This window comes from Microtus oregoni, unplaced genomic scaffold (genome assembly GCF_018167655.1).
Source record: "Microtus oregoni isolate MIOR12 unplaced genomic scaffold, Mior012 000005F_ref0000423, whole genome shotgun sequence".
In the NCBI taxonomy this organism is placed as follows: domain Eukaryota; kingdom Metazoa; phylum Chordata; class Mammalia; order Rodentia; family Cricetidae; genus Microtus; species Microtus oregoni.
Window position 1 is genome coordinate 1,219,557 of NW_024543064.1, and position 18,283 is coordinate 1,237,839.

The window sequence follows — 18,283 nt, forward strand, 5'->3', positions numbered from 1 at the left end:
CTACACCGACATTGTTTTAACGTGAGAAAACATTAAGAAGTAAACAGATGCATCTAGCAGCTCAGTCCTGACAGGGCCTCCAAGGGTCTTGCCTGTCCTGATTTCAGAACCACAGAGAGAAAGTGCAGGTACTAGCCAAGTATCAATCAAGATCAGGATAAGTACTCACTTTCTCAGACATGGATGGACTGATTTGTCCCAGCTGTGCGTAGGGTGTAGGCTTGAGCTATGACCGTTGTAACAGGTGTAAGTCAAGGACTGGTTTAAGGCTGGAGGGTTACTGAGGGTGAGGGTAAGACGCTTGGTCTGACTGTGGTCTTAGCCAAGTCCGCAGCTGCTCCGCTTACCGTCTGGGTTCCTGATGCTGTCCTAGTCCTCGGTGGGCCTTCAGTCTGGAGGGCTTTCCAGCCTCACTTGCTGTCGTATGACAGCTGAGCTGTGCCGTGGACCCAGAGCTGGGCAGTGGCCCAGTGGTTCACTGAGCTGTGCTATATTGGGAGCTCTTGCTGGTGTTAACAGTGAACTGTCATATCCCAAAAGAAACTTTTTTAAAAAACTGGACTTGCTAGAGGCAGTTCTAGTTTGCAATCTAAACTCTGACCAACAAAATACTTAAAATCATGAAGCTGTCTTTTCTCCTCCTGTGGATGTTTCAGAAAAGTTGAGAATACTTTTTCCTCCAATGCGAAGGATCAAATTAGGGCTTTTGTGCACACTAATCTGATGAACTATGACTGAGTCCCAGCCCAAGAGGTACAGGAAATAAGAAAAGGAGGGGAAGAAACTGATTGCTCAGTTACTAAAATTATAAATAAATCTGAGGAAACTGAGAAGAAAACAACATGAAAAGCTTGCCTTTCGGCTGCTTTAACACGCCGCCTTTTCTTTCCTAAGCATCTAGAAAGTGAAAAGCCAATTATTCGTCCTACTTGAATCAGGAATTGTTCCACAAGCTGCTCTGAGACCTGTGTGCTGTGAACTGGCCAGAAGCTAACTTACTCGCTGTCCTTCAGCATGGCCGTGATCTTGGACTGCAGATCTTTTTCATTCTCCAGCTCTGTGTGCAAGCGTCTGGATGCAGCCTGGAGACGACCCATAGCAGCCCTGGAGCACAGCAACAGAATACAGGAGGACAGGTCAGTACGGCGGTCTCACTGAGGGAGCCGAGGACATCCTGGTGTCTTCCCTTGGCTGTACCGTGTTCAGGAGGACATATATGAAGTAGAAGACCAGATATGACACCTGCGGGGTCAAGTAAGGTGCTTCCTACACCCACCTCCCCCTGGGCAACTAGGACCAAGATTCGTGGAGGTCGGAGGCCACGGAGTGGGGTTTCTGCTTTCATCACTGGCCGTACACTCTCTGCTATTGGCTTCTCACTTTCTCCTAGTAAATTCCTGTTTGTCTGGCCCAGGTCTTGCACCCAGGAAGGATGAGCATTCTCTCTAAACACTACTAAGGCCTGGTGTTCAGCTATTCTGAGTTCACTTTGTCCCTCTTCCCTCCTAGCAGAACAGCTCTCTCAGTGTGCCATCCTCTGACTCTAAGTAAATAAAGAAGCGAACAGATAGAAACACTCTACAGAGAAGCCATTTCCACACTGCGACCAAGGCTAGAACTTCTGCAGCATGAGCTGCGTGGACTCAGCCTCGTTTCTTCCCTGACTTCAGCACATTATATCAACATTTCTTTTCTCTGCGTGTGTACATGCTCATGCATGCTCATACGTGTGTATGCCTGTGGTCAGATGTCAACAAATATCTTCCTCAATCATTCTCTGCCTTATTCTTCTGAGACAGGCTCTGTTACTGAATCCAGAACTCAGATCCGGCTGTCTGCCTAGCCGTCAGGACCTCTGGATCCTTCAGTGTTAGGATTATAGGTTTGTATTCACAGCTATAGGAGCTGGGGATCAAATTTAGGTCCTTTCTCTTGTGTAGCAAGTATTTCACCTTCCGAGCCAGCTCCTAGACTGACATTTCTTCTTTCGTGTTATAATAACTGTTTGCCACTCTAGAGAGATGCTGTCTGCTTCTTAACTATCTGAACATAGCAGGTACTTACACTCACCCTTGCTGAACGAACGAATGAACGAACGAACGGATGAACGAATGAATGAATAAATAAACCTCTACGTATGAAACATAGAGGCCATCGTGGTAACACTTGGCAGTTGACGTACATGTTGTTGGCGTCTCTCTCCGCAGAGATCTCAGCTGCCAAGCTCTCCTGTTGCTTGTTGAGCAGGTCCATCCTCTGACGACAGACACGCAGCTCCCCTCTACAATGTAGAAATAAGAATTGCCGCAATGTTTTCCTAAGGTTCTAGTCTCTGTGGAGAAGGGAAAGGTCTAAGGTCCAGGCTGAGGACTAGGGATATATTGTCTTTCTGGGGGGTCTCTCTGACTCTGCCATGTCACGTGAGTGTAACATGAGGGCCCGCTTGTGGGGGTTTCTGTCCTGCCCAGTTCCCACAGCCAGTAAGCACCCAAAGAAATTATACAGAGGTCTCCATATGTTATAAACTGATTGGCCCATTAGCTCAGGCTTCGTATTAGCTCTTATAACTTACATTAGCCCATTATTCTAGCCTATGTTAGCCACATGGCTCAGTACTTTTTTCAGCAGGGCAGGTCCCATGCTCTACTGACTGAGCTAGCCTCTGTGTGATTTTCTTTGGGACTTGCCGGCTGGACAGAAACCCCAACAAGCAGGACCTCATGTTACACCTGAGTAGGTGTTGTGCAGACGCCTCCAAAGGCCATCGGCCTAGGGAGCCCCAGGGAGCACAGAGCTGCAAATGACTGTAGCTTCTCCTCGGCATGCTGCAGCACAGACCGAGGCTGCTCCCTGTGTGAGCCCGAATGAGGGGCACCCAGAGGATGCCAGACAGCTGCAGCACGGAACCCGGTAAAACCTCCACCCACACAAGGTGTTATGTGCTGAGGTCACGCAGAAAGATGTTTCTGTTTTTCAGAGACCCTAAAATAGGAGAATCATGATCCTGAAATTTACTTTCAAATGATTCAGCTAAAGAATCATAGCTACGACACATGTTGACACATACTCAGTGGGAAAAGCTAAACACTGGGATCTCGTGGTGGCAACAGGGGACAGCAGCCTACTACAGTCTCCAGCTTTTCTGTCTGTTGGAAAACACACTCAGTATTTCTGCTGAATACGCTGACCAAGACCATCAGGACATGAACAACAGGAAGCTTTCCACTAACGCCTCAGTCACACCTGAAACATGCGGAAACGAGATGATGATGGAGGGCCTGGCAGGACCGAGGAGCACCCTTAGTTATCTGGAACTTGTCAAGATTGAGGGAGGGGACAGGAAGGTGGGGCCCTGGGTACCACATCTGTTCAGGGTTATGAGGCTGCTCCTCCCTGCCGAGAGCTGTCAAGGAGACAAAAGGCAGGACATCCTACGTGTACAATCAGAAGGAGTGGCTAGGCCAAGGATCCTCAGCAAGTGAGCTCACCTAGTCTTCTGAATAAAAAGGTCCTTTTCCTCATGCAGTTTGTCTAGGAGGTTCAAGCTCTTGCGAAGATGAAATGCCTCCACTTTGTCTTTAATGGTTGTTTTCTTCATTTTCTCAGTGTTCCCTTTCTCTTCTTTTGCTAAACTTGAAAAACAAAACAAAGATAGCACTTGCTTCACACACAAACCATAGCACTCGGCTCTCCCCAGAGTGCTCTTCGCCCAGCACCCCGCAGCCCACTGGAGCTGCAGTCCAACAGAAGGAAGGGCTGCAGCTCAGAGAATTACCAGCTACATCCTAGGGCAGTGGCATCCTCAAATCCCACAGGAAGAGGTTCCACCTCAAACTCTGGAGCCTCTAACTGGATTCTCTCTGGAAATCAAGGAAACAGTCAAAACAAAACAAAGTCAACAAAAATCCAAACTCCTCAACCACTAAACATGCGTGAGTTACAGGACATACATGCAGACAAAATGCTCATGAACACAAAATAAATTTTTAAAAAGTGTAACTTGGGCCAGGCATGACAGTGTAATTAATTAATTAATCCCAATACTGAGGCAGAGACCAGTGGATCTCTGAGTTTGGGAGCAGCCTGGTCTTCACAGCAAGCTACAGTCAAGACTATCTCTGTCGACCTGGGAGGTCAAAGCAGCAGACCCGTCATGAGTTCCAGACCAATCTAGGATACATACTGAAACCCACACAAATGAAAACAAAACGCGACGAAAGTAAAAAACTGAGCTAGGCTTGATGGAAATGTCTTTTAAATTCCAGCTGAGGCAGGAGGACAGCAGCAAGCTCAAGACTAGCTCCCCGGAGCTACCAAGCCTGTTCTGGAACTCGCTCTGTAGACCATGCTCTCCTTGAACTCACAAAGATCCCCCTGCCTCTGCCTCCAGAGTGCTGGGACGACTTTTTTTTTGTTTGGGTTTGTTTTTGTTTTGTTTTTATTGTTTTGAGAGATGGCTCAGTGGTTAAGAGCACTGGCTGCTCTTCCAAAGGTCCTGAGTTCAATTCCCAGCAACCCAGGGAGGCTCACAACCATCTGTAGTGAGATCTGGTGCCCTCTTCTGGCATGTAGGCATATGTGCAAGCAGAGTACTGTATACATAGTAGATAAATAAACCTTAAAAAAAATTTTAAAAAAAGAAAAAGAAAATGTAAAGGGCAGAGCCAGCCACAGCGAGGAGGGTGCAAGAGGGAAGACGAGGTGAGAGGGGCCACAGAAACCCAAGAGGAAGAAAGGGTAGGGACAGGGTCATAGGGACAGGATCCTCACAGACCCAGAAAACAGAGCCATGGAATCAAATCCAGGATGTCTCGGAAAAGTCTGGACCATCAGAAGTTCTTAAAAGAAATTCTGAAATCTTCCAGAAAAAGGAAAAACAGGTCACATTCAAAGGATTAAAATTAAAAATGGCACCAATTTATTAACGATGATTTGGAAAACAGAAAAATGTGGATTGCCACATTCCGACTCTCAGTCACTGTCAACTTAAGACAAGAGCAGAAGTTCCCTGTTTGAGAAACAGTTGGATTTAGTAGATGTGCTTTCTGCATTTTCCCTGGAATAAGGGGCACTCAAGAAACACACGATCTTCTGTGCTGAATCGTGTCTGATTTGGAAAAGGCCTGTTACCATCGTCTATGGCGGGGAAGTTGTCCATCAGCTCCTCGTCAGAGAACTGGGCAGTAGGTTCTTCCATACTGGGAGACAGAAGTTAGCTGCAAAAAATTATTATACAATATATATCAACAAGATTACAGATTTAAAACTCCTTAACATTTGTAAGAACTAAGGAGCCGTGAGACACACCTGTGGTTTCAGTATTTAAGAAGCCGAGTTTGGGGGGCTGGAGAGATGGCTCAGTGGTTAAGAGCATTGCCTGCTCTTCCAAAGGTCCTGAGTTCAATTCCCAGCAACCACATGGTGGCTCACAACCATCTGTAAAGAGGTCTGGCACCCTCTTCTGGCTTTCAGGCATACAGACAGAATATTGTATACATAATAAATAAATAAATAAATAAATAAATTAAAAAAAAAAAGAAGCCGAGTTTGGGAAGATGTTTGAGACCTGCAGTTGCAACATAACAAGACTCAAAATATAAAAAAGGACTTTCTCTCATATAACACATTAAGGAAATATATAAGCTATATGTCTAAGAAAAAGTATTCATAGCAGAAATATTTGGGTAAGTTTGCAAGGTATCAACAAGACAAAATTACATTTTTAAAAGGTCAAAGAGTTTTATGTTGCAAAGAAGACAGACAAGTGGTGAGTAGACCCATCTGCTCGCACAGGCATACAATCCATCCATAATGAGATATGTCAACCATCCATAATGAGATATGGCGCCCTCGTCTGGCCTGCATGTGTATATGCAGGCAGAACACTGTGTAGTTAATAAATAAATAATTTTTTAAAAAGATTTATTTATTTATTATGTATACAGTGTTCTGCCTGCATGTATCCCTGCAGGCCAAAAGAGGGCCTCAGATCTCATTACAATTGGTTGTGAGCCACCATGTGGTTGCTGGGAATTGAACTCAGGACCTCTGGAAGAGCAGTCAGTGCTCTTAACCTCTGAGCCATCTCTCCAGCCAAAATAAATAAATACATCTTTTTTGAAAAAGAAATAACTGTTTTGTTGGAGTTGATATAATTTTGTGGGTCGGCTAAAAGTAGAGGGGAGAGGAGAGCAGGACCGGTTGTCTTTGCAATGTGTCAGCCCAGACGGCAGCAGGGATACACAGCACTGGTGTACTGCGACTGGAATCTAGGCTCATGCTAGCCTTTCAAGATTTGTTTATCTTTATTTATTCACTTGCTATTGTTATTATTTGTGTATGTGTGTGTGCGTGTATGCGTGCGTGCGTGCGTGCGTGTGTGTGTGTGAACTCAAAGATGTCTGCAAAGGCCAGTAGAAGGTTTCAGATATCCTGGAACTTGAGTTACAGGCATTGTAAATGGCCCAATTTTGGCACTGGGAATTAAAATTCAGTTCTCTGCAAGAGCTACAAATGCCTTTAACAATTCAATCATCTCCTCAACATCCTTCTCCTGACTTTTGTGATTATGGAATTTGCTGTAAGAAAAAATGCAAAAAGAATAAAATATAAACAAACAAATAAATAACTAGAACTCAGGTTCAGTCACTGGGGAGTTCCTGTAGTCAATAAGTCAATTTTAGATTCCCTAAACTGCATCTAAGTCTCAACAGGTACATGTGTGCATACAGCAGGTGTGTATACATGTGTAGGTACATGTGTGCATACAGCAGGTGTGTACATGTATAGGTACATGTGTGCATACAGCAGGTGTGTGCATGTATAGGTACATGTGTGTATACAGCAGGGGTGTGGACATGTATAGGTACATGTGTGCATACAGCAGGTGTGTACATGTGTATGTACATGTGTGCATACAGCGGGTGTGTACATGTATAGGTACATGTGTGCATACAGCAGGTGTGTACATGTGTATGTACATGTGTGCATACAGCAGGTGTGGACATGTATAGGTACATGTGTGCATAGAGCAGGTGTGTACATGTATAGGTCCATGTGTGCATACAGCAGGTGTGTGCATGTATAGGTACATGTGTGCATACAGCAGGTGTGTACATGTGTATGTACATGTGTGCATACAGCAGGTGTGGACATGTATAGGTACATGTGTGCTTACAGCAGGTGTGTACATGTATAGGTACATGTGTGCATACAGCAGGGGTGTGTACATGTATAGGTACATGTGTGCATACAGCAGGTGTATACATGTGTATGTACATGTGTGCATACACAGCAGGGAACAATAAATTAGAAACCTGTGCGGCGCATTTTAAATATCTGTAGAACAAGGAGCAACAGTGCTGAAGGAGCATGAGGGAGGAGTGTCCTACCAATATTCAGACATATTATGAAGTTACAGAATTAGAATGTGCCATGGCAAAGACAAACAGACCTATAGAATCAGATAAGGGATCCAGAAACTGATTGCTAAAGACTGATGCCACTTAGTACAAAATCTCATTGCTCGCCAGCAGGACTGGGTGTTTTTCAGTGGGCATGCTCAGAAGCTGGACCCTTTCCTGGAATCCATGGGGATTAAAAGCTCATATGTGAAAAGTGAAACCATCACAGTGGTAGTGGCCAAGGTGGAGTCATGACCTTAAGGTTTCTAAATAAGACACCAAGGATATTAGCTATGAGAGAGAATGCTGGCAGAGCCACCTATATTTTAATTTAAAACTTTTGATCAGATGACATCCCAAAGAGACTCAGAAAAGCTATGGGGGAGAAGATAACTACAATCCATAACTTAAAAGGTTTACCATCAAACCATGAAAAGGACCTACTGAGTCCATGCAGAATACACTGCCCAGAAGAAACACAAGCTTTGTTATCAGGAGCTTCATAATAAGAGACATTCGGCTAATACATACGGCAACCATATCAGATTATCAGCGTGTCCAGCTGCACATCTGTTCTCCTAGTGTTATTAATAGGTTCTCTTTTGGATGATAAACTATCTCGTGATCATAACTTAAGAAAAGTTGTTCAACGTCATCCGTAATAAGGGAACTGCAACGTTACACTGAGCTCTCATTACACAGACATCAGACTTGGGAGCATACAGGTCTAGCAGGTACTGGTGATGACATGAAGCATGAAGAGACTGATAAATCAACAGTGAATTGAGTGGGGGAGCTTCGGATTAGATGTGAGGAGCTAGACATAGCCCAGGGAAAAAAGAGCAAATCCTTTACTTTCTCCATTATTTTTAAATAAATTACTACATATTTTCTGTCTTAAAACAGCACAAATTTATCTCATTATTCTACAGGAGCAGTTCTCAACCTGTGGGCCTTGACCCCCTCCCCCGTAGGGGGTTACATACAGATATCCTGCACATCAGACATTACAAGTTATTAACAGTGGCAAAATTAGTTATGAAGTAGCAATGAAGTAATTCTATGGTTGGGTGTCTTAGAGTTTCTATTGCTGTGAAGAGACACCATGACTACAACTCTTATAAAGGAAAACATTTAATTGTGGTGGCTCACTTACAATTCTGTCCATCATCATCATGGCAGGAGAAGGCAGTGTACTGGCAGACATGGTGCTGGAGCTGACAGTTCTACCTACATCTTGCAGGCAACAGGAAGTGAACTGTCTCACTGGGCATGACTTGAGCATATATGAGACCACACACCCAATCCAACAAGGCCATACTTCCCATTAGTGGGCATTTTCTTTCCGCTCACCACAGGGGGGCACTGCAACGTGAGGAACTGCACTAAAGGGTTGAGAACCCACGGTCTGGAGCACAGGGGTCTGAGTCTGTGTCATCTAAAACCATGGTGCCAGCGGGTGTGTGCGGAATTACATCGACACAACCACTGCCATCTATACAGTGTTCCACCTCCCATGTATGCCTGAAGGCCAGCAGAGGGCACCAGATCTCACATGGTGAGCTACCATGTAGCTTCTAGGAAATGAACTCAGGACCTCTGGAAGAGCAGCCAGTGCTCTCAACCTCTGAGCCGTCTCTTAAGTCATGATTATCATGATGTCCTCCAATTAGCCCTACCTGTTTTTTTCTCAGCAAATCATAGATATAATCATGAGAGTAGTGGGTGGGATTGTATAGCAGATTCTGACTTTGGAGAGCTCCCTGACTTCCCAACTTCCCAATTTATTCTCTCTCTCTCTCTCTTTTTTTTTTTTTTTTTTTTTTTTTTGGTGGCAGCATCTCATTACTACCTTGAATTCACAATCCTCCTGTCTCAGCCTCCTGAAAGCTGGGATTATAATAGTATGCTGTTGTATCCAGCTTTGCTATTATCTTAAGATAATATCAAAGATAAATAGGCATTTACAGAAAGAATGAGTTTGCTTTTGTTCTAGTCCACAGAGATTCTCCTCTTTTTGCCCCCAGATTTTGACCCAGGCTGCAGGATTCCGTCTGGTCTAAGTGCCTCCTGTCCCCCAGCCCCGTGACCCAACAGTAAGCTGCACTGGGCATCACCCTAGGTTTGTCTTTCTCTTCTTCACAGTCTCACAACACTTTGGGGCCAGTTCTGGAACAGCAGGACTGTGTTCCTTTTTGGAAGCCAGAGAGCGTGTGGTCTGTCTTCTTACCTCTTCACTATGGCGTGCAGTCCTCATCCTAACCTGTTCAAAGCTGCAGTGCCAGCTGAGCCAACCATGCTGGAGCCTTTGATGTTCTCTCTACACTCACACGACCTTTTAAGTGTAGCTGCATTGAATCTGCTGAAATGACACCGGATAACTCCTCCATCTCAAAGGCAGCCAGGTGAACTACCCCAGTTCCTCTCACCCACAGAACATCCTGTTTTTACTGGTCCAGAGTATTGGAACATTGGACGTCTCTGAAGCCACTGGGCTGCCTACCTTAACTTCTGAAGCAAAGGGACACCCTCACTTCTCACATTAGTGTTCCAGGGCTGACATAACAAAACATCCCAACCTGGGTGCTTTACATAACAGAAATGTATCCTGACAGTCATGAAGTCAGAAATTTACGTTTGCTTCTAAGACATGGTTCCAGGCTGGGTGGTGGCGGCGCATGCCTGTAGTCCCAGCACTCGGGATGCAGAAGCAGGCGGATCTCTGTGAGTTCGAGGCCACCTGGTCTACAGAATGAGTTCCAGGACAGCTAGGGCTACACAGAGAAACCCCGCCTCGAAAAACCAGCCAACCAATGAATAAATACTTCTGTTCAAGAATAAATTTCTAATCTAAAGATAAGCAAAGATGTGTGATTACACACAACTTAGAAATGAGTTAGAAGAAGACAGGTCTGCGCATAGTTAACTGGGAGAGAGAGGTACTGTGTTATGGGTGAAGACAAGGTTCTATTTATTGGCTTGGGCGAGCTTTTGATATTTGCTTGATAGTCAGTACTCAAATTGTACACAAGAAGTTAGGCATGATTTGTCTGAAGAGAACATCCGTCAGTGAGTACCTGAGCATCCACGCATCACCTAGCTCAGTATCTGGCCCACAGCAGACATTCGGGGAGTATTTTGCTAAGCATCTTTACTAAGATAAAGGATTATTTTATGCAGAACCAACCTAAAGTGGTCTATCCATTTCCAGCAAAAGGGTTCTGTATGGATGTGAGTCTTCCTCGCATCTCTCAGACTGGTACCTGGTCCTCTCCAGCAAGGTTTGACTATACCTCTTCATAAACTGTTGTAACCACGTGGCTCACAGCCGTGCGGCCACACAGAGAAGCCAGACACCCATGTCCCGCACATCCTCAAGGTAGCCCCCGGCAGATCGCGTCATCGGTACCCACCTCTCTTGTCAGTCCAGGAACGCCCCTCAGGATGAGACTTCAGCAAAGGTCCCCCAGGAATGGACTGTTGCCCAAACCCCTCCGCAATAACCCCTTATCAACAGCCCTTAAAGAATGGTCCCTGGAGACGACCTCTTAGCAACAGCCCCTCCCAGATGACCTCTTGGTAGTGGTTCCGCAGAAGGGTTGCCCCCCGCCCCCCTCACCGCAGAAGCAACTCCTCGGCTACACTTCCTCTGCGGTGGCCCCGGAGGAACAGTTCCTTGACACTAGTCCTTCAGAAATGTCCCCTTAACGGACGGACGGCCGACTGCCTCTCAGCCACCGTGGGTCTGAGGCTGCGTCGTTTGGGCCCGCAGCTCCATGGCAACGGGAGGCTGCGTTGTGGCCGCGGGTAGGGCGGTGCTTGAGCTAAAAGAGCCTGCGCGCAGGCGTAGTGCAGCTGTGCTGGCTGTCCTGAGGGTTGAGTTCCAACTGACGGTTTCCTAGACAATTCTCCTGGAGACTGCGGCAAGTGCTTGGTGACTTGGCTAAGCCAGTTGAAACTTAGGTCAACTGCTAACTTAAAAAAATAAAAACGTTGACATGAAAGTTGGAAACTCCGGCCTCTCTTTAAAAGTGAAAGATCGGCGCAGCATGCTTTAATCTGAAAGACTGCTTTCCTAAATCCTGTGCAGTCTGCGTCCTGCCCTCTAGGTGGTGACATCTGACTCCTCTGTGTGACCCACAGGACCCTTGTGAGATTGTGTTTGGTCTTTTAGGTTGGCGTTGTCACCAATCTGGGCCCGAGATGGGCTCAACGGTGCATAGGACAGGACAGGAAAAGACATCGGGATGACTGGTAACTGCCTTAGTTTTATCTTGGAGATGAAGAACCTTCAGCTTCAGGAAGCTCTCAAAAAGTACTGTTGAAATCTCAGTGGAGACTTTGCGCTCTCTTTACTCTGGCCAGATAATTTCCCTCTCAAATTGTAAGCTTGAGGAATACCACTGCAGTACTGTATCAGTCAGTTGTAGGTGTGTGTGTGTGTGTGATGCTGGAGATTGAACCTAGATGTTATATGTCTGGAACATTGTCTACGGAAGCTGTATGTTCTAGTTTGTTTCTCGATTGCTATGCTAAAGCACTGACCCAAAGCAGCTTGGAGAGGACAGCCTATAGGCACCCCCTAGCTGTGGGAGTGTGTGATCTGAGCCTCTTTTTTATGGGTTGCCCTTGATAAATGGATGAGTAGGGTTATGAGGCAGCCGCATTCACTGCTTCCTTGCCTCCAAAGGCTCACTCATTGAAGGCTTGGTCCTCAGGTGATGGATCCAATCGTTGCGAAGTGCTCAGATCATGAGGCTTCTAATTTAATCAATGAATTAATCCTGCCAGTTTGATGGCATTATTATATATGGCGGTGTCAGAAAATTAGCAGGTGGCAGTTAGTTGTAGGAATCTGGTCACTGGAAGAGTTACCCTGGAAAGATATAAATGTCCCCGACCCCTTCCATCACCTTTTCCGCTTTCTGGCAAGTATGGGGCGAGGACACCAAGATCCGGTCTCAGAACACAAAGGCTTGTGAATGCAGCTCAGTCATGTCGATTGCTGTTCATGCACAAGGTTCTCAATGCAACTCCCCTACAGTAAAACAAGTTAATCAAGTTAAGCCTTCTCTTCTGAGTTGCCTCAAGTATCTGTTACAGGATAAAACCCTGGTGGGCACGTGCATAGGAACCCCCTAGTGTCCCCCGCTAGTGTACACGCTGCTCCTCTGCTGGGTTGACCAAACCTGTCATGTATATACCTCTCCCTTCTATTCAAATATGTCAGATGAGGATCGAGGAGTGGAGGCTTTCTCAGTCCAATTCTTTTTCCTAATCTTCCCAAGATGTGAGCACCTACTAAATTTCTCATATCCCTCATTCTGTACCACATCCGCTAACTGGAGAACACACGTTAACACACCTGGTGCAAAAAAAAAAAAAAAAAAAAAAAAAAAAGCTGAGAAAGCTGGCTGTGGGGCGTTTGGAAATGGTTTACCCGCTGTCCCGTTGGCAATGAGAAGCCCCGCTAGGTATCACGGGAATGCCTTGGATACGGGGGCAGCGCTGGTATTGCTTTCCCTTTGCTCTTACTGTGAGCACTTAAAAGGGCACTCAGAACTTTAGCCGTTGAAAAAATATTTCACATTGTATCTGCAATGAAATACCTCTTCCTAGCTGTCCGTTGGTCCAGAGTAGAGATTTGCTATGTTAAGTGTTGGCACGGAGGTGAGGCAACATGAAATCTCTCGCATCGTAGAGGGAGCACTAAATGGCACAGCCACTTTGGAGAGCAGATTGGCAGTCTCTTAACAAATAAAGCATTTGTTCCCCTAAATCCTACACCTACATATTTATCCAAAAGAAATAAAAACATATGTCCACTCAACGGCTTGTACTTGAGTGTTCAAAGCATTTTCACTCATAATAGCCTAAACTGGATACCCAAATGGCCATCAGCTGGTGAGAAGTTAAACAAATTAAAGAATATTCAGGGCAATGCAGTTAAGCAATAAAAATAACACCGATGGCCAGGCATGGTGGTGCACGCCTTAAATCCCAGCACTCAGGAGGAAAGGCAAGCAGCTTTCTGCGGGTTCACTACCAGCCTGATCCACATAGCAAGTTCCAGGCTTGCCAGGGCTACATGGTGAGGTTCTGTCGTCTCTCCCCACCCCCCAAATGCTGATGCACGCAGCAACAAATGTGTTGTTCCCAGCTCTGTGGTCACCTGAGGACTTTCAGGGGACTCGAGGTTCACTGGGCGTTACCCACTTCCAAGCTTACTAGAAGAGGGGGACAGGATTTAGGTCTCGTATCTGGAGACTGGGGCCTATGTTCCTCCTGGCTATGAACATGTCAAAGCTGCCCTCACTTCCTGCTCTGCCATCTGCCAGCTTGCAACGAGAGGAGGGTCTTCATCAAAGAGTGGAAACACCAGAGATGCCTGTAAGACTTAAGCCACTGGCTTTTATGACCAAATCTGATGATTCCTTATTACTCCAGGGATATTATACTTCACTGGCTCCAGATCACACAACCAGAAATGGGTTCTAAGAACCAGACGTAAGATAATTGGAAGCAACTACCTATACCAGTTTTTATACTGTGTGACTCCATTTAAAAATTATGAAAAAAAGACAGAAATCCTACTTCAAGTGTTTTTGTTAGACAGGGTCTTGCTATGTAAACTAGACGGCCCCAAACATGCCAATGCAGGTTGTTCTTGAACTCCACTGCCTCAGTCTCCCGAGTGCTAGGACTGCAGGTATTCGCCACCATGCCTAGCTAGTAAACCTTCGATTTCTCTGACCTCAGCAGCCATAATCAAAGAATCCAGCTCCAGAAGACAGGCCAATGGAAACCCTTCCTCACAAGGTGTCCCTGGGCAGCTGCAGAAGCCCCAGAACGATCCTGTATATTAAACCTGGTGTTGGATCTTCCTAGCAGCCATTTTTAGGAGTTTTGTGGCATAGACTCAATCCCCTCATAGCTAGTATAGAGCTTTTCTCACTTGATTGACAGCTCTTTTGTTAGAAATGTTAATTTGTGCCTAACATTTTCTATCATGCGAAAAACTTCAAAATGTCACTTTGAAAACAAACTTTGAGAATAGAATTCGGACTTCTCTACATTGTATTCAAGTAAAGGATCTCTTTGATGCCTGTCTGGCTCCAGGCAGACACAAATGTGCTAAATGTATCAGGTAGCCCTTTAGTGGTGCTTGGGACTGACATCACTAAGGACACGTCAATGAAACCCTTTTCTGAGTGGTCAGAGGACTGCACGCTTGCTTTGCATCGACTGTGGAGTTGATTCTGCTCCAAGTATTTTGTATGTGATCCTTTCTGCCAAGTTTCTCCTGCTCATCCACATGAGCAACTCTAGCTGAAAATCACAGGATTAATAATTGCACTCTAGGCTCAGTAAAATCCTATTTGTATCTCTGTCATTTTCTCTCTTTAGTGTGTTCTCCCAGGAACATAACAAAGCAAGTTCACAAATGTATCAGGCAAGGGGTTTAAATTTAGCCAATGCAGCTTCCTCTTGCAGGGTGAGTGACTCACCTCCACCCCCTGGGGCCAACCTGCTGCCTGGCACTGCAATCATGGGCTTAGGCCAGCTCCCCTGCCCAAGCCTCACTCTTGTTCCCTCCCTTCCCATGTGCTGGGTGCACTGGCAAAGCAATCATGCAAACCTACGGCAACAAATACTGCAGGTCAGTACTATGATTGTCGAGCTCCCCAGAAGACCATGCCTCTGTGGCTTTTTCAGAGCCACGTAGATAAACTTTCTATCCGTGGATAAACTGAACAGGTGACTCCTCCTGGGGCTGCTCCAGGAGGCAGGATTTTTAACCTTCAGGCATCCTGTTTGGTTCCATTAGGGGAGGGCAATATGCCTCCCTGCCCAGAACTCATTGCCTTGGTTATCCAACCAAGGGTTCTGAATAGATTCTACCTGATGCATGCCAAATAAGTAGTAATGGAGGGGTATTAGTGGGTCTTGTTTCTCTGACAAAATACCTGACAAGGGCAACCTAGAGATGGTTTTAGTTTAGCTCACAATGTAAAGGCACAGGACATCATGGTGGGAAAAGCGGCTCTAACTGTGGTGTCAGGAGCGAGGCAGCTGGTCACAATGCACCTGCCTGCAGTCAGGAAGCCGAGAGAGATGCTGGCTTCTGTCACTCAGCCTACGGAATGGTGCCACGGACCTGCAGGCTGAGTCTTCCCTTTGCAGTTGAACCGTTCTGAAAATAACTGCATAGAGACTCCCAAAGGTGCCTCTCCTCGGTGACTCCTAATCTAATCAAGTTGACGGTGAAAATGAATCATGGATGCAGGCACCTGAGGAGTGAATAGTGATGGGGGATCAGATGAGTAGACATGAAGCCCCCCCAGTTCTTTCTCACTATTGTTCTTTTAAAAAAAAAGATTTATTTGCTTTCATTTTCTGTATATGGATGTTTGCATGCTTGTGTATTTGTGCACTCCATGCGTGCCTGGCTGGGCTACGGATCCCCAGAACTAGATGGTTGTGAGCTGTTTTGTAGGCGCTGGGAGTCAAGCCCAACTCCCCTGCAAGAGTAGCAACCGCTTTTAACCACCAAGCAGCTCAGTCCCACTTCACTACTGTTCTCGGGGTAGCAGGTCCCTAATCCATACTCTGAGTGCACCAAGACTAGAAGAGGGGCTTCTTGACGTGCTTGGAGAAGAGCACACACCTCAGAGAAGGGCAGCTGCTCTGTGATAGAGGCCTTGTGGGGTAGACAGTGAGTGGGGCTCTCCCTCAGAGCAATAGAGTGGAGGACGTGTGAGAATATTCTGTGGTGCCTGCAGAAGACAGGCTTGTTAGAACAGCCTGAGACTCTCCCAGCCATGCAGGGCCAACACTCTGCTTCCCCTGGGTGAGAACGCTCTATAGCTGTCTTTCCTGATTCCCGTAGTAGAGCCCACGAGAGAGATGGAGATGGAGAGGTAACCAGCTCAGAAGCAGCTTTTCAGAAATCTTGCTAGGAAATCTTGTTTTGAAAGCTTGTAATCCCAGTCCTTGAGGGGAAGCAGGATGATCAGGAGTTCAGAGCCATCCTTGGCTGCATAGCAAGTTCAAGGCTAACCTAGATTACATCTGACCCCGTCTCAAAAATGAAGCAAAACAATAAAAAAGTCTAAGGAGTGCCTTGTGCTAGAAGCTCCATAACCCATCTTTTTCTGCACACCTCTGTCTAGCCAGCTCTAGCTACTGGCTAGGATCCCCAGGGGACTTAGGCTACTTGAGTTAAAGACATTCTTGATTAGGCTGGATCTAACAACTGATCTTCTGCTTCAGTCTCCCAAGTACCTAGAACTCCAGGTGTAGTGTATACACCATTGGTAGGCTGAATTTCCCATTTTTTAAAAAAAGTATTTACAGGGTTTCTCTGTAGGTTTGGAGCCTATCCTGGAACTAGCTCTTGTTGACCAGGCTGGCCTCAAACTCACAGAGATCCACCTGCTTCTGCTTCCCGAGTGCTGGGATTAAAGGCATGCGCCACCACTGCCCAGCGTACATTGGTGTTTTGTCTGTGTAAAGGTGTCCAGACCCCTGGGATGTAGTTACAGACAGCTGTGAGCTGCCATGTGGGTGCTGGGAATTGAACCAGTGTTCCTAACAGCTGAGCCATCTCTCCAGCTCCAAGTCTGCCCATTGTAAAGTGTTTTGTGTGATTCCAGGCATCCAGTGAGGTCAGTAAATGGCTAAAGTTTGTGATTAGAGGGAACCCTCCAGGGTTGGAGAGATGTCTCAGAGGCTGAGAGCACTGACTGCTCTTCCAGAGGTCCCAGGTTTAATTCCCAACACTCACATGGCAGCTCACACCTGTCTGTAATTAACTCCAGGGCTTCTGAAACTTTGACACACACATACAAGTAGATAAGACAACAACGAACACAAAATAAAAAATAGATTATTTTTTTTAAAGGAGCTCCTCCAACATTTTGTAGTCAAAAGAATCAAAATGGAAAATATGTCTAGGGAAGAGGACACTAATTGGTTGTCCAAATACCCAATGATCATGCCTGCAAACAAAACACAAGTAACATTACACAGACCGAGCAGGTTATATCAGGGATCTATATGTATACACATACACATGTTTGCATGTAACATCAACTAATGACACAGAGGCCATGAACTTGAGAGAGAGGAAAGAGGAGTATATGTGAGAGATTGAGGGGAGAAAGGGAGAGGGGAAGATGATAGAATTATAATTTCAAAAGGGAGAGGGGAAGATGATAGAATTATAATTTCAAAAGTAAAAGGGGTAATTTTTAAAAATGGAGGATGTGCTTCTGCTTCCCTACGGAGGATCAATGTCAGCATTGTCAGCAGGATCTGTCCTAATTGTTGTGGCCAGGTGAGATGGGGCCTGACCATCCCAGACTCAGGTATTAGAATCCTCTCTTGTCAAGGAGGGTTTTTACCACAGCTCAGAGAGATAGCCAATAGTGCCAACAGCTCTCTCCGTCGTGGGGGAGGTCGTCTGGATGTGTGTGTGTGTGTGTGTGTGTGTGTGTGTGTGTGTGTGTGTGGTGCGGGGAGGGGAGGCAGATGCTGTTTCCTGATAGAGGACATGACGGTTTCAGGGACGCCCCTTGCCTAGGCAAACCAGGGCACAAACCGCCCAAACAAGCGCCGCCTCAGGGATGAGGTTTTGCACTACCTGTCCAACGAAGTCCGCCCAGGTCTTGCTCCCCTCATTGCTTGTGTTCCTGGCAGACACGTGGAGGAACCTGTTTGTTGACAGCAAGGGTAGCATTCGGAGGGTCTGGGGCGCCTGACTCCTAGCGGGCAATGGAGGGTACAGGGAGAGCACGCGAGGCTTAGAGAGTGCAATGGAGCGACCACGGGGTGTTTGGGGCGCGCAGGAGCCTCCAGGGTGAGGCGGGAAGCGCACG

General features: G+C 46.2%; 1 protein-coding gene across 1 annotated transcript in view; it reads right to left on the minus strand.

Annotated features, from left to right (window-relative positions):
• LOC121448541 (cilia- and flagella-associated protein 74-like) overlaps window positions 1-11,008 on the minus strand; it is a 57,333-nt gene extending 46,325 nt beyond the window's left edge. Inside the window, exons 1-6 of the mRNA XM_041652630.1 lie at window positions 10,817-11,008; window positions 5,131-5,216; window positions 3,776-3,860; window positions 3,489-3,632; window positions 2,183-2,281; window positions 1,000-1,104 (exon numbers count right to left, since the gene is read on the minus strand). Coding sequence (XP_041508564.1) covers window positions 1,000-1,104; window positions 2,183-2,281; window positions 3,489-3,632; window positions 3,776-3,860; window positions 5,131-5,197 — 500 coding nt within the window. The 5' untranslated portion in view covers window positions 5,198-5,216; window positions 10,817-11,008. The remainder of the gene's footprint in view (window positions 1-999; window positions 1,105-2,182; window positions 2,282-3,488; window positions 3,633-3,775; window positions 3,861-5,130; window positions 5,217-10,816) is intronic.
• Between the last annotated feature and the right edge of the window lie 7,275 nt (window positions 11,009-18,283).